The 14,641-nt window shown below is 31.6% G+C and overlaps 3 protein-coding genes across 9 annotated transcripts in view; 2 read left to right on the plus strand and 1 right to left on the minus strand.

The window, feature by feature from the left end:
* The window catches only part of LOC106784520 (DAZ-associated protein 2-like), a 15,454-nt gene extending 7,360 nt beyond the window's left edge, over nucleotides 1-8,094 (plus strand). For 2 of the 5 annotated variants that reach the window (XM_014744145.1, XM_014744143.1), the window contains exons 2-6: nucleotides 2,492-2,560; nucleotides 2,680-2,783; nucleotides 2,863-3,027; nucleotides 3,121-3,296; nucleotides 7,700-8,094. In XM_014744145.1, coding sequence (XP_014599631.1) covers nucleotides 2,492-2,560; nucleotides 2,680-2,783; nucleotides 2,863-3,027; nucleotides 3,121-3,296; nucleotides 7,700-7,712 — 527 coding nt within the window. In that variant the 3' untranslated portion in view covers nucleotides 7,713-8,094. Of the gene's footprint in view, nucleotides 1-2,491; nucleotides 2,561-2,679; nucleotides 2,784-2,862; nucleotides 3,028-3,120; nucleotides 7,200-7,375; nucleotides 7,630-7,699 lie in introns of those variants that run through there. The other 3 variants (XM_014744147.1, XM_014744144.1, XM_014744146.1) reach the window with 2 other exon arrangements.
* On the minus strand, nucleotides 7,890-10,847 carry LOC106784521 (protein FAM136A-like). Its single transcript, XM_014744149.1, has 4 exons — nucleotides 10,514-10,847; nucleotides 8,911-9,019; nucleotides 8,580-8,720; nucleotides 7,890-8,495 (listed from the first exon to the last, which is right to left on the minus strand). The coding sequence occupies exons 2-4, from the start codon at nucleotides 8,995-8,997 to the stop codon at nucleotides 8,301-8,303; spliced, it is 423 nt and encodes a 140-aa protein (XP_014599635.1). The 5' UTR covers nucleotides 8,998-9,019; nucleotides 10,514-10,847; the 3' UTR covers nucleotides 7,890-8,300.
* A 148-nt stretch (nucleotides 10,848-10,995) lies between these two features.
* On the plus strand, nucleotides 10,996-14,632 carry LOC106784518 (inositol-trisphosphate 3-kinase B). Of its 3 annotated transcripts, none has more exons than XM_014744140.1 (8): nucleotides 10,996-11,350; nucleotides 11,513-11,877; nucleotides 12,100-12,421; nucleotides 12,521-12,770; nucleotides 12,872-12,952; nucleotides 13,025-13,393; nucleotides 13,599-13,811; nucleotides 13,907-14,632. In XM_014744140.1, the coding sequence occupies exons 2-8, from the start codon at nucleotides 11,553-11,555 to the stop codon at nucleotides 14,234-14,236; spliced, it is 1,890 nt and encodes a 629-aa protein (XP_014599626.1). In that variant the 5' UTR covers nucleotides 10,996-11,350; nucleotides 11,513-11,552; the 3' UTR covers nucleotides 14,237-14,632. The 3 variants fall into 3 exon arrangements, with proteins under 3 accessions (XP_014599626.1, XP_014599627.1, XP_014599624.1); XM_014744141.1 differs by having other exon boundaries at nucleotides 11,091-11,350; nucleotides 11,507-11,877; nucleotides 13,896-14,632; XM_014744138.1 differs by having other exon boundaries at nucleotides 11,093-11,350; nucleotides 11,507-11,877.
* The last annotated feature ends 9 nt before the right edge of the window (nucleotides 14,633-14,641 follow it).

Genomic DNA, 14,641 nt, shown 5'->3' on the forward strand with positions numbered 1-14,641 from the left:
TATATATATATATAGGGTACACTTTGCGTATGTTAATCGCGATGGCGCAGGGCATAATTTAGACTACTAAAAAGACAAAAATTGGGCGTTCTGCGATGGTGTCGAGCGGTTCGTTAACGAGCAGCCCTTTCACTACTACTACCACTACTACTACTATACTACTTATATACCACTATACTACTACTACTACTACTACTATTACTAGTATTACTACTACTATTACTAGTACTACTACTACTATTACTACTATCACCACTCTACTATCACGCGATGAAATAAATATTTCATTAACGATCGTCGAGCATGAGGCAAGGAGCGCCCAATTGATAATATATTACTACGCAATTATAAAGAACTTTTAATCATGTTTGATCTTTATTTATGGATATTTGCAGAAATTTGTGGTTTGCTGAATCTTGTCACGACTTTTTGAATGTGTGGAACTTGATATATATATATACATACATACATATGTATATATGTATATATATACATATATACATATATATAAATATATATTTTCATTGTACCACTGTACTCATTGTATAAATTACACATTCACCGCCCGAACATGACTATTCGGTCAACTTGTGAAAGTTCAATTGAATTTGAATTATTCCTACGGTTAAAATGCCTCACCTAATCGAATTTTGATTACTGGGCTTGTTTTAATATCACTCTTTGAAACAAACCATTATCCTTCTTACCCTTGGCTTTATTTTAGCTCTGTTTTTTGTAATTTCTGTTTTTCCGTAAAGTCAAACCTGAGATAGAACATCGTAAATGTGCGACATTATTAGCACTTGTGAATATATTTAGTTATAGCTGAATATCCAAATTTAGTTTATTGCAAATTCGTTTCTTGTATTGTCCGTAAGGTACCGCTTAATTCAAGACTTACGACAAGATTTATACGAATAACTTGGTGAATATGATCAATTGACACACTTTAATTATTTTTCTGATGTGCGATGAACAATATTTAATGTGCTAATGAGAATGACGAATGAAGAGATTATAGCTAGTTTACTTTTTTCTTAATTGAATGTTTTAAATTAATACTAACAATATATAGCAGTTTATGGGTCTTCTCAGGTTTGGCTATTTTAGACGAATGTATTTGGCTTTTACCTTGATTGCGTAACGCTATTTGCTTTGAGATCGGTTTCGTATTATATCTTAGTTTTAGAAGTAAAGGTAGGTCAATTACACGAGTTTTCATTTGAGAATAGTTTATTCATTTGATTTTATGATTGACTTCCTAATGGTTCTTTTGACTATCAAGCATTGGTAATTGCTATTGTTGTACTTTACTATTATCTTTTTCTTAGAAATAGAAGAAAATAAATAAAAAAAATAAGAAATCGGCAAAAATTAAAAAACATTTAAACATGATAATGTCTATGAATCATGTTCAGATGAGGTGAAGATTTTGATATGTATCTAAATTGGATCATTTCTGAATGGTGTTCAATAATGCTAGTATATTAGTGACAAGATATATATACCACAGATTGCTCCAGATTTTGAATTCCACCACTTGCCATGTATTTTGAATTAGGATATCAGAAGTCTAACTTGTTAAAGCTATTCTCAAGTGTGACTCGCTTTCAAAGACGTTACTGTTGATAATCCACTAACGTGCATAATTTTCGATTGTCCGGTCTACCTTTATTTATTGTGCGCGATTTCAATCATGAAAATAATCGCAATCAATCGATAGAAATCGACGCATTGTGGATTTTCGATAGTTTCGTAAATGTTTTTACTCTGAAGCCCAATTTGTACCATCAAAGTTTATACGGGATCAACGATTATTTTGTAAACATTTTTTGTAGCGTTAATTTTATTAAATGATCGTTTAAAATATAAAAGCATAAAATAAAACAAAAACGCGTTTACTCGATAAACTTGCATGGTGACAATAGGGCGGCAATACCGTTCTTTCGGTTATTTCTTTTCACCATTATTTAGTGACTAACATTGTTTGAGCTTTGAATAGTACCTTGATAAAAATGGTGTATGTCATGTGTAAGATATACTTGGGTGTGGGAGTACCACTTATAGGATCCAAACGTTTTGGATTAACTCCTTGCAATCGTAACGTTTAAAACATCGATTAAGATAACAAATTAATGTCGATAGAATATTTGTCAAGATTAATTAATCACATTGTGTAATATGTTTGATATGAGTAAGATGAAGGAGAGTTGTCCAAAACGATTAGATACTGACGACCCGAGTTACGTACTCAGTAAGGAAATAAATATCTAAAAGTATTTGTAATAAAACAAAAGAAAGAGAGAAAGATATAAAGTCAAGAAATGTTACAGACACTTGATCCATGCTATGAAAAAGAAGCCATGTTGAGCCGTAAAACGGGTCGTCGTTTGTCCTTTTTGGCAGTGGTACCGCGTACCATTGGCTTAGATCAGCCAGTATAAATCGGAAAAATGAACCTTCCTGCATTTTGTATCACATTATGTTACAGCATATCCCGTGGCACCACATCCTCCAACAGGTTTTGTTCCGGCCCCAGCTCAACCTGCTACTTATGGTGGTATGCATAAGGAATACTTTAATATATTTTTAATGTTCCGAAAGCTAAATTAAGTTTTGAATTTCTAAGCAAAGATAAAAAATTAAAGTTTATTATCATAAACAATATTCGCGAAATAGTTGCAGGTGCAGCACCATATGGAGTGTTTCCAAATCAACCTCAATTATATGCAGCACAAGGACCACCGCAGCCAACATATGATCAGACTCTCACACATCCTATGGTAAGATTATTAATTTTCTTACTTAAATATACATTCATCTATTATAATAAATTCTAACAAAAATAACATTATTTTAAAGATGTATCAACCAATGTATGGCCAAGGTTATCCTGGTGGATATTTGGCAGGTTATCCTACTGCGTATGGTCCATTGCAATACTATCCACCATTAGCTGCAGCTGCAGCATATTATCCAGCAGCTGCAATGCAACCGGCACCAGTTAGGCCCACGATCATGGTACCCGTAAGTTAAACTTAATATTTTGGCTCTGATAACTTTGTAAATTAGAAGAAGATTATATAATTTATATAACTAACTGTAATATTTCCTTCAAAGAATGGATTCGATGGCACTCGATTCGATGGTATCTCACAGCCTGTTTTACCACCACCACCACCAGGCGTTGCTGCGAATGCTGCACAATTAGCTGCAATGGCTGGTCATAGTGTGGCCTTGTCGCAAAAGAAAGGCTCGTTCCTAGGAGGAGGAACGGAGGGCGGTTACACCTTTTGGTAAACCTCTATAACTTTTGTGAAACACTAAGTCTATCGAAGACATAATTGTCAAGATGATCCATGTAGGCAAATCTGATTTGTGTTAGAGCTCTAAACTATTTTCTCATTGGGAGCAGCTATGAACTTAGTATACTAATTACACGGACCGATTGTATGCAATAATTTAACGCGAATAGAGAAATACTTTAATGAGAAGCAAATAACATCATTAATTAATAATATACAAATAGCGTGTTGTGATTGTGATCTCAGAGTAATCGTCAACGATCGATCCGTGTACTGTATATATAAAAATTACAGTAAAATTAATTAAATACTATATAAAAGGAAGACTCGTGCGAAATTCAACACAGATAAGGCAAATCATTGAGATTTTTAATGAATATTAAAAATCGACGAAAATCAAGCTGATATTTTACGAAATATTTCTATATAATTACTTTTATTTGCTATTAAAAAAACTACCTAAACTTATAATTAATATTAAATAAAAATTAAACGATGCGTCGTTGAAAAGTTCGACATGAAGCGATCGAGCAAAAGATTACCGTTTTACTTTGAAATCTTTTATCTTATAAAGAATATTTAAATAAAGACGCACATGTTAACTATGTGAAATACTCTTAAAAATTTACAAATAATATATGAAATATCTCTTAATCTTAATTTTCTCGATCGCATCGAATTATATAATACATTTGCACTGGCGCACGAGATATTCCAAATGTTTATTTCTATTTTTCCTTTTTTATTTTTTATTTAAATAAGAAAGTGAATCGCGTAAAGAAAATAAGAGAAAGAGAGAGTAGGGAACACGGTGTTCTTCTTTTTAGAGTTATTGAATGAATACGTGCACACAGCGGATGCGAATTGTCTCATTCGCCTACAGGGATCGATATTCAAAGTGTGTTCGAAGCCTTTTTTAAACGCGACTTGGTTTCCTGCAAGAATTACAGGAGAGCAAAACGGGGGCTACTCGTATGATTTCCGTTATTTTTCACGACCGGTTTTGCGATCATTCTTACTGGAGTTCTATCCACGAACGTCAGTGAGATCTCAATCATTTTTGCAAAGTAAACTTGTCGATACTTTGCGAAAAATTGTTGAGTGGCCCTGATGTGTTTAGAGGAAAATACCTAAGTGATATATAAGAGCGTAAATAAACGGAATGCGTGAGAATCGTTCGTGATTGTAACATCGGTGTACTATTATGATACTGAAAGTCTTTTTTTTCATATACTTTACTTTTGTTTATCCTCCTTTCGTTTTTTTACGAAGTACTATTCTTATTCTTTTCGATTCTTCATCATTATGTCGCGTAAATAATGTAATCGATTTTTGGAATGTATTACGACGAACGTGTAAGCCCGAGGCTCGAGTGCCAAAAAAGAAAACAGACGATAATTAAGCGATCGTAGATTCTCGCGTATTCGACTACATAGATACTTACTACTCTACGTAAAATTACGCACTCTATTCTTTAAAAATCAGTAGGAAGTCCTTTCCCTCTAGTTTTTTTTTTTTTTTTTTTTTTTTCATATTTCTTTATTATTATTTTTTTCTTTTTAAACTTATTATTTAAATGAAAAACGAAAGTTTTGTCCGCGGCGCTCGGATTTATTCGTACTGGCCAAAAAGCTTTTGTTGAAAGAGTTACCATGAAAAAAAAAAATAATATATATACGAGGAGATAATTCAGATCATTCTCTACACTTGAAAACATTTGTCTTCAATCAGAACAAAGAGAGTAGTAATAAAAAAAAGTATAATAAGAAATAAGGAAGGATAAATATGTAATTTACTGTCGACAATCTTACTGTCTATTTCTTTCTTTTTCTATAAATAATATGTACACACAGGAGACGCAAACACACACACATACACACATAATAAATAGCATGGCAACTGTTTTTGACGAAAGCTCGCGAAGTTGTAACAGATTAGTTGTCTCAGCATTTCAAAGTACAAATCGAACGCGCGTGGATGCAGACGAAAAAAATACCCAACGACGTGGTCAAGCCTCTCGAAGTCAGCCATATTAGGCGAGTGTCGCAATTTATTATGTCGGTAGCGATGCAGTAAATTCGTACTGTCGAAAGAATGTTATAAATTAATGACGCTAGATATTCGAAAAAATAAAAGAAAGAACGAGAAAAGAAGAAATTCGAGTGCAAAAAAAAACAAAAACAAGAAAAATAATTTTTTTTAAATCTTTGATGATACGTTTCTTTTTTTTGTGAAAATGACAAAAAAAAAAAAGATAGACGAAAGAGATTTTCAGGAGATTGTAGAAGACAATGGCAGTCACGCAGGACTACGAAATGACTGCTTAGCTCCGCGATAATAGCGTATAGTAAACGGTGTGGGCTTGCTGAAAGGACTCCGCGTGTTCCATCTGCAGGCACACAATTAAACACGATATTAATTAACCAATGAAGATCGAAGGAGCTAATTTACAATCGGTCGGTGATAGCTTAGGATAGGACCAAAAGATACAGTTCTATTTAGACATTTTTGAAATCGGTATTCCGACAAACTTGACCAGTACTCTCATTACGTTTCACAGTGGACTTTTACGAAAATAATAAACATTGATGAAAGGGATCTAAACGTCGTGGATTGTTTTCGTATCGCAAATTTAAAAAAAAAAAGGACAAAAACTAACAACAAAAACAAGAAAAGAAAACACTTATAATGAATTGTTCGATCTTAACAGTGTGAACATTTTCCTCCCGCGCTTAAATATAAATCTCTTATAATAATCACATTAGAGAGAAAAAAGAATATTTACAAACGAAGACTTTAAAGTTAATCTTCTTAAATTTTGAATCCCTAAACAGACCCGCGATAAAGAAAAACTATCTACGATCGTTAAATCAGCACACATGTATCTTTATGTTTTCGTTACTGCACATATTGACGTTCAATGTGATATATGAAATAACCATAAATTCATTTTATCTTCGCAGAATTTATGATCAGACGATTTTTTGTTCGAATTGTAATAAAAACGAAGAACAAAAACAATTTAGATTTTCTTTCTGTACGATCGAGATCGGTATTTAATGTACCATTGCTAAAAAGAGTACATACTTATTCGTGGCTGGCTAAATTTATTCAAACAAAACTATAAAAGAAAGTTTGAATTTCTTTTATATCTTTCTATTATTTTCTTCTTTAATAGACGTACCTAGGGGAAATTAAAAAATAAAAAAAAAAAATAAAGAAAAAAATAAAGAAATAAATAAAAAAAATAAATAAAAAAGAAAAAAAAGAGAACAGATAAACTCTGAGATGTGACTAGCGTTTAACGAAGAGAAAATGCATAATTTCAATGAGACACTGAAAAGAAAAATCTAGTCCGAAGAGTCTGATTGATTAGGGATCTGACTGAGAAATGAAATTTTATTCAGTAGATCTTTATCTCAATCGGTACAATAATAGGGTGCGAAATAAATAACGCAACATTCACTTATAATACTTTATATTTTCAGTAATTAAAAATTTGATAGTTTCCAAAACTCATTCCATTCCACTACGCGATATTAAAATATGTTTAAAATGTAGACGTACACGCACTCAAATCGCGTGCACGCACACCAACATAACACAATAATTGCATTTGGTATAACTAAAATAAATAAATAAAAATGAATATACGTACGTGTACGATAGAGAATATTCACGTCACTATCGTTAGAAATATGTGCGACAAGATACTCTCGACGAACATTTGTGTGTTGCATATCAGCGAAGAGTGCACGTCTTCGTTCCTAATCAACATTGCGCAATAATGATGCACTATGCCTCTCACAGCCTTTCTCAGGTTGAAGTAAAAAAAGAACCGAACAGCTTAATTTAATGTACGAGTATATTATCGAATAGATATTAAACATGCAAAAAAAAGAAAAAAAAAGAAAACTAGCCCAATATCGAATTTTCATAGAAAACTCATACGCAAACCGAAATAAAATTAAATATATTGCGTTGATATTTATAATTAAATTATTATTACTATTATTATTATTATTATTATTATTATTATTATTATTATTATTTAAACGATTTCTTTGCAGATTTCTACATATTATTAGATCAGAATTCGTGCGATATATTTTGATCAATTATTTGTACTGAGCGAGAGTGGTGGAAAGGTTTTATATCATGGAAAAGTGTGCAATAAGCGTAATGTCTATTGTAACAATAAAGAAAAGATATTGATTGCAACAGTGAATTTGTTATTATGTTGAGAGAGAGAAAAAAGAGAAACGAAAATGTATTGGTGCAATGAACAAATGTACCAGTTAATAAATACCATGATCATACAGTTCGTTATCTCCTTTTTTTTTAATTCACTATGTCTTATAAAAAACGTCATCTTGTACAACTATTGTTTGCAGGAAACAAATTTGAGAAGAAGCGAGTATTAGATGAGGCAGTACACGTCAAAATGATATCTAAGAAAAACGAAGCGGCGGAATGTTACTTCCAATTTGTAAGAATTATTTTTAAAACTTATAAATAGAAAAAAAATGAAACTGAATATTTGGAATTAAAATGTTTAAAAAATAAGTTACAACGACACTGTAATTTCTAACTGTTATATTCTATATTTTTTTGGAAAACATTAGGAACAAATCTGAACAAGTGCATATTTTTTATATATGTACAAATGAACAAGTATTTATGCCTACAAAAAAGAAGCGATTAAATTCTTTTTAAAAACGACAAAGTAAGATCTTCTGTAATAATTGAAATAAAACTACTGTATTTAATTGTAATACAGGAAAACTAACTAAAGTATGTAAAACTTTAAGTATTATACACCACCAATGCATTAATGCACTTAAAAAAAGAAAGTTTCTAAATATTAACAGTTTTCATTAACATCACATCTATTTTATATATTTAAAACATATAAAAGTTGCAAAAGATATATATTGACAGTTGAAATTTGTTATTAAGTCTTATAAGAATAATTTATTTACTCTTGTACTATTTTCAAACTTTACTTGAAAGCACATTTTTCATTGATTTTTCCAACGAAGGCAGTAAGTCGCAATAAGTATCAACGCATTTTGTTGCACATTTATCAAATTCATTGCTATATCTATCTACTTCATTTTGTGTTAGATTATTACTCATTTTATCTTTTATCGTATCATTGCAGTCCATTACACATCTTTGTAATCGATTCTAATGAATATAACATATTAATATTATACATTTAAGTATAACGAGAAGCAATGCTAAGAAAGTATATAAAGTCATCATACAAACCTGTATTCTTACAAATTCATTCTGAACATAATTCTGTGTTTCGTTTAACGAAGAACTGCAATTTTCAACGCAGTTTTGTACTTGCATTATGCTGTAACTTTCATTATCACAGCAGGTAGCTGCACACCTATGCATATTAGCCTAAATTGAAAAAGAAAAAATTTATTAATTTCATTATGATTTATGAAAGTCCCATTCTTATGAATTATTTTGGCATATAGACAAACATGTTTTAAATTGACAGTGTTATTTTCGCCTATTTTACATCATCTAATGAAGCACGAGGTTCAGAGGCACAGATAACCTAAAAATAATATCTATTATCAATTACCTGCATTTTTCTTAAAAATGCTTTATCCATTTCTTCAATCATTTTTGTCATAAGGTCTTCGACCCGTCTTCTTTGTTCAGCGACCATTCTTTGCTAATATTTTTTAAACCTTAACGAAATAACACAGTCAAATCGACTTATTCGTCATCAATCAATAAAGCACATGGACGTATAAAGTCGACCATCTATATATGTGTTAGATATTAACTATATACATGCATGTGCATATATATATGTGTCCATAATTATGAAAGTGATTAAGTCAAAATTAAAAAAAATAAATTTATCAGTTATTTCACACCACATTATTTTAAACTAAATTAATTCAATGTAGTTTTCACGATATTGTCAAAAATGAAGACAGTGTTTGTTATTTCAATATTATATAGAATTCATTTAGTGTTCAAATATAATGCTTTGAATATCTCGAAACAAGAGAATATGACTTAACCACGTTCATAATTATGGGCGCATATAAGTTGCGTGTGAACTTTAGAAAACGAAGAGAAAAAAGTAGATTAGGGCATTTTATCTTTGTTATATACAAAATCGTACATGAAATATAAAAAATATATTGAATGAACAATTCTTAAGTTTTTTTAAATTAAATTTGTAAATGAAATAATCAATTTTATTTTCTTATTTTTTTATGATTTTTATGATATTTTATGATATTTAAAAAAATTTCTAAACAAGTATATACATAGTTTAAAAAATTATACTGTAGATGCTTATTCTGCGTATATGTCATTGATATGTTACCGTGGAAACGCATTAGCCAATCACGTTATCTTTAAAAGAAAGTGTAATATGATAATGTATAATATACTATTTGCTTCTGTTTGCTAGAATTTAAAACATTTTACTATGAAACATGCAGTCTATTTTATAAGTCGATGATATGATGTTAACACATGTGTCATCATTTATCTAGAGTATACTCGAGAGAGAGAGAGAGAGAGAGAGAGAGAGAGAAAAAAAAAAGAAAGAGAGAAAGAGAAAGAGAGAGAATAGCCTTGAGACAACATTGACCTAATTCCATGACAAATGTTACTCGTCCTGTTCATGATTCTAACACACCTGACATTTTCTAGTTTTAACACAGAAGGAATATAAATAATACTAATGTATACATATGATCTCGATATAGTCATATAATACGAAAAAGTAACGGACAAAGTTGAAAACTGGTCAGTAACGCGATTGGAACAAAGAATTTTATAACATTCAAGAGTTATTTGTATGCGATACGAAAGTGAATATTTGAATATTGAGTTATAATTATAGATAGAGGTCGTTGATATCTAGTAAACATATGAAATATTCCGAAATGAATAAGGAACATTTATTATTATACGGCAAGCAGTTGATACGCGTTGAATAGAACGAAGCGAACACAGATAGGCTCAAGTGGCCGAGGGGCATTTGAACTGACGAGATAATGGATCGTTCGTAGAGAAGGAGAAAGAATTAACGATACCAGACAACGTATAGTTGCGAGATGATCGTAAATACGATCATTCAATCGCACTTTCTCGTTTCTACAGTTTCTCTGACGCACGCGTGACGTCAAACGAAAGAATAAAAAACAATTTCAGTATACCTTTCCAACCTCATCCTTTCTACATTTTTTCCCGAATCGCATTATCAAGCACACTTTTTGTAAATTCTTTCTCCTAGCTTTCACGAGACAACAACCTTATGATTGAACTTCCTATTATTTCTTATTTATTATCGTTTATCGCCACACACATAAGCAATTTCTTTTTCTAATTAATTTGAAATAAATAAATCTCTGCGATTGCGTGCTTAAACAAGGATGGTCAAAACAATCGACAGTCGATGAAAAGTACAAAGCGCGCGTAAATTAAAAAGAAGGATGTCTTGATATCGATAAGTCAAAGAAGAATTAACAAATTTTAGACGAATTCGTTAAAATGGAACAAAAGAGATAAAATAATCGAAGAAAATCATTCGATATTCTTTATAAAATGATGTTTTCTAAATTCTTTGTAAAACGAATGAATATGAACGTGTTACTACGAGCGATAAACTACTCTGTCAAGAGACATTGAGTTGTACTCTATGAACTCGTTCGAGACTGACAATAACAGAAACAAATAAAAATAAGGAGAAGAAAGAAAGAAGTTGTCGAAAAGGGTTACTTTTTTCTTCAAGGAAATTCCTTTAAAGAATAGAGTGGGGACGGTGGGTGAGTGCGAACGAAGGAAGGCATGTATCGAACAACTATTGGGCATACTCCCGTCGAGTTTCGTGTTTCTCAACACGACATGGCGTCGAGTAGGATTGTCGATATGTAGCATCGGGATCGTCCTTGGAAAGCATTCAATTTAAAGTCTAATATAACCGATACGACATTCATACTATGGGCTATCATATCGAATGAAAGAGCACGCGTTAAAGAAGAGTCAAGTCCGAGGTAACGATTATTTTGTGAAATTAATAGTATCAATCAATAACGATCGAACATCATTCATTCCTCATTTACGTTTATTATTATGCGCTGGAGCGCGTCGATCTTTCGACCACCATTCCATTGGATCGTATCGTTGAATATTTGTCTGTAATACGGCAGTTACAGCTGCCAGCACAACCGCCAGCCACTGAATGGGGTCACCGTGATGAAGTCGAAGAATCTTCCTAAAAAAGAAGATGATACCAATAATGATGATTCTACGGAAGCGAATGAAAGGTACGACAAGTTTGATACGATTAGGATGCCGGTCGTACGTGTCTTAAGTAAAAGTCCACCTAACGATGAGGGCATTGAGCCCGATACGGAACGAAGAAGAGGATCGGTAGCTCGATGCTGGAGTCTTGATTCTACCTTGCCAAGTGATGACGATACATCGAACAGTGTTTATCAGCAAAATCGACACAAACTGAGGGTCACGAGATGTTACAGTTCCGATAGTGCAGTACTAAGTGATGAGGATCAAGGAAAAGGTGAGTTACTTAAGTAAATTCTAGAAAGAAAATACAAGTGAATATAAACATTGAAAGAAGAATAAGAGAATTTGATTATACTATCATATCAATCATGTTTCATCATTGATGTTCATTTCTTTTTAGAACTTTTTATATTTAAACTTTCTAATGTATATTTCTTTTTTGTTTGACGTCAGAACTTTCAGTAAATAGAATAAAAAATTATTCTTTCTTTAACAGGATGGGATTGCTTTAACATGGTAGAAGGTAGTGAATGTGAATCTACTGAAGGACGACCAAGATATTGGAGAACACCAAGTGTGGTTGTTAGCGATTATTCAGATTATTCTTACTTAGATGAAAACTTTGAGAGAACCAATCTTGATGTCGAAAAATATGATGGAACAAGTGGGAGTCCGAGTCAAACTAGTAGTTGTTCTTGTTTAGATTGTGATGAGATACAAGAGTCATTAAATATAAAGTTCCTTCAAGTTTGTCGCCTTCGTAGACATTCTGATTCCTGCTGTTTGTGCCTAAGGCAAGCTAACACCACTTCTATAAGGTATTTTTATATTTTGTAATATATATTAAGTTTTATTGACATTTATATATTTTTATGTAATAAAAATACTACTAAAAAGAAAATTTTTACTTGTTTCAGAGATCTGCATGAAGCAGGAAACAGAAGAAATTCATGTGTGGAGACTACTGGTCCATATTACACTAAATTTGATGATCCTCCTGTTCTCGAATATACAGATGATAGTCCTTCCGAACTAAAAGATCAATCAAAAGTTGAATTATTAGATGTTCCACCTGTACGTAAAGTATCAGATTGTTCTACTACTTCCAGTTTAAGTGGAGATGACTGTGATATCTCTGAAGAACTTCAACCAGTTAAATCTTTACGAGTAAGTATACTTGATTAGAAATATAATTAAAGATGTATACTAAGATTGCATTTTTTCACATTGTTTATGTTCGTCTTAAAATAATCATGTATTTGTTATAGACATCTGGCTGGAGAAAATTGAGAAATGTTGTGCATTGGGCTCCATTCTTTCAAATATATAAAAAACAACGATATCCATGGGTATATATTAAATGGTCTTGCATATATATTAAGTGATATTTTGGATAATTTATTTCCTAATCCTTAATTTAGGTACAATTAGCTGGCCATCAAGGAAATTTTCATGCTGGACCAACATCGGGAACTATTTTAAAGAAATTCTCCTCGCAGGAAGAAGCTTGTTTCCGTTTGCTAATGCATGATATTCTAAGACCGTATGTGCCTGAATTTAAAGGAGTCTTGAATATTCGAGAATCTAAAGAAGAAAACTGTGAAAATTCTGAATTAAAAACAAAGAATAAAAATGAAGATAAAATGATAGACAAGGAATCCATTGTTAGCTCATATTTGCAACTTCAAGATCTTTTGGGAGATTTTGAACAACCTTGTGTAATGGACTGTAAAATTGGAGTACGAACGTATCTTGAATCTGAATTGGCAAAAGCCAAAGAAAGACCTAAGGTACCATAGGATACGATATGACGAATACTGCATAAAATAATAATAATAATAATAATAATAATAATAGTAATAATAATAATAATAATAATAGTAATAATAATAATAATAATAATAATAATAATAATAACCGTGATGAATTAACGCAGAAAGAAAGACGTTACGTTTTATGTACATTGGAACTTTTGTATAATTTTTTGTTATGTAGTTAAGGAAAGACATGTATGAGAAAATGATACAAATTGATCCAACTGCACCAAGTGTCGAAGAACATCGATTACAAGGTGTTACAAAGCCAAGATATATGGTCTGGCGAGAAACCATTTCTAGTACGGCTACACTCGGATTTCGTGTTGAAGGTATAAAATTAGCGCATGGTGGAACTTCGAAAGATTTTAAAACAACTAAAACTCGTGAACAGGTTTGCCATTATACACTAGTTAAACCAGTTAAGTTTAATTTAAAGATATTAAATTCAACAATAATTACATATTATAATTCAAAGTTTTACTTTAGGTTACAGAAGCTCTTAAGCGTTTTGTTGAAGGTTACGCACATGCAGTTCCAAAATATTTACAACGTCTTAATGCTATCCGAACAACGCTTAAGGCATCTCCATTTTTTGCTTCACATGAAGTTGTTGGTTCAAGCTTATTGTTTGTGCATGATGTTAAAAATGCCGGTATATGGATGATTGACTTCGCAAAGACATTACCTCTACCACAACATTTATCTGAAATTCGACATGATGTTGAATGGCAAGTGGGAAATCACGAAGATGGTTATCTAATAGGTGTCAATAATCTCATTGACATATTCGAAGAAATAAGAAGTTCTCAAATATAACTTCAAGTTTATTCTAATGTGCTAAATGTAATAATAACATGAGCGTTTCGTTAATTTACCTGTTATAGCTTTCTGCTTTAACAGATACACTTAACTTACGTCTTCTTGTGCAAATTTAATTTTAGGTATATTTAACTATACAATATTGTAAGAACACATTGACTGTCTCTAATGATATCCTTGAAAAAAGGGTGAACCAAAGACGCGGTAGCTAGTGCTACCTAGGTGTTCTAACTAGATTTTCTTTTTTTATCAAAGGCAGAAACCTGTAAAAAAATAACTTAATATTTTCTTACATGTAAGTTTATTTATACTTAACGCTACATATTTTCAGAACACAAGAGCAAGTAATGCTTTGTATTCAAATTATATCATGCATTTGTAAATACTCCATACATAATACAA

Source organism: Polistes canadensis, unplaced genomic scaffold, assembly GCF_001313835.1.
Source record: "Polistes canadensis isolate GaletaPanama2010 unplaced genomic scaffold, ASM131383v1 scaffold_37, whole genome shotgun sequence".
In the NCBI taxonomy this organism is placed as follows: Eukaryota; Metazoa; Arthropoda; class Insecta; order Hymenoptera; family Vespidae; genus Polistes; species Polistes canadensis.

What these genes read in the sequence shown, in the direction of transcription:
- LOC106784521 (XM_014744149.1), bottom strand. Translation starts at nt 8,997, where the DNA reads ATGGTCGCTGAACAAAGAAGACGGGTCGAAGACCTTATGACAAAAATG. An exon ending in CATTTTTAAGAAAAATGCAG is followed by an intron (nt 8,721 to 8,910) that starts GTAATTGATAAT and finishes TTTTCAATTTAG; the next exon opens with GCTAATATGCATAGGTGTGC. An exon ending in ATGAATTTGTAAGAATACAG is followed by an intron (nt 8,496 to 8,579) that starts GTTTGTATGATG and finishes TATATTCATTAG; the next exon opens with AATCGATTACAAAGATGTGT.
- LOC106784518 (XM_014744140.1), top strand. Translation starts at nt 11,553, where the DNA reads ATGAAGTCGAAGAATCTTCCTAAAAAAGAAGATGATACCAATAATGAT. An exon ending in AAAAACAACGATATCCATGG is followed by an intron (nt 12,953 to 13,024) that starts GTATATATTAAA and finishes TCCTTAATTTAG; the next exon opens with GTACAATTAGCTGGCCATCA. An exon ending in CAACTAAAACTCGTGAACAG is followed by an intron (nt 13,812 to 13,906) that starts GTTTGCCATTAT and finishes GTTTTACTTTAG; the next exon opens with GTTACAGAAGCTCTTAAGCG.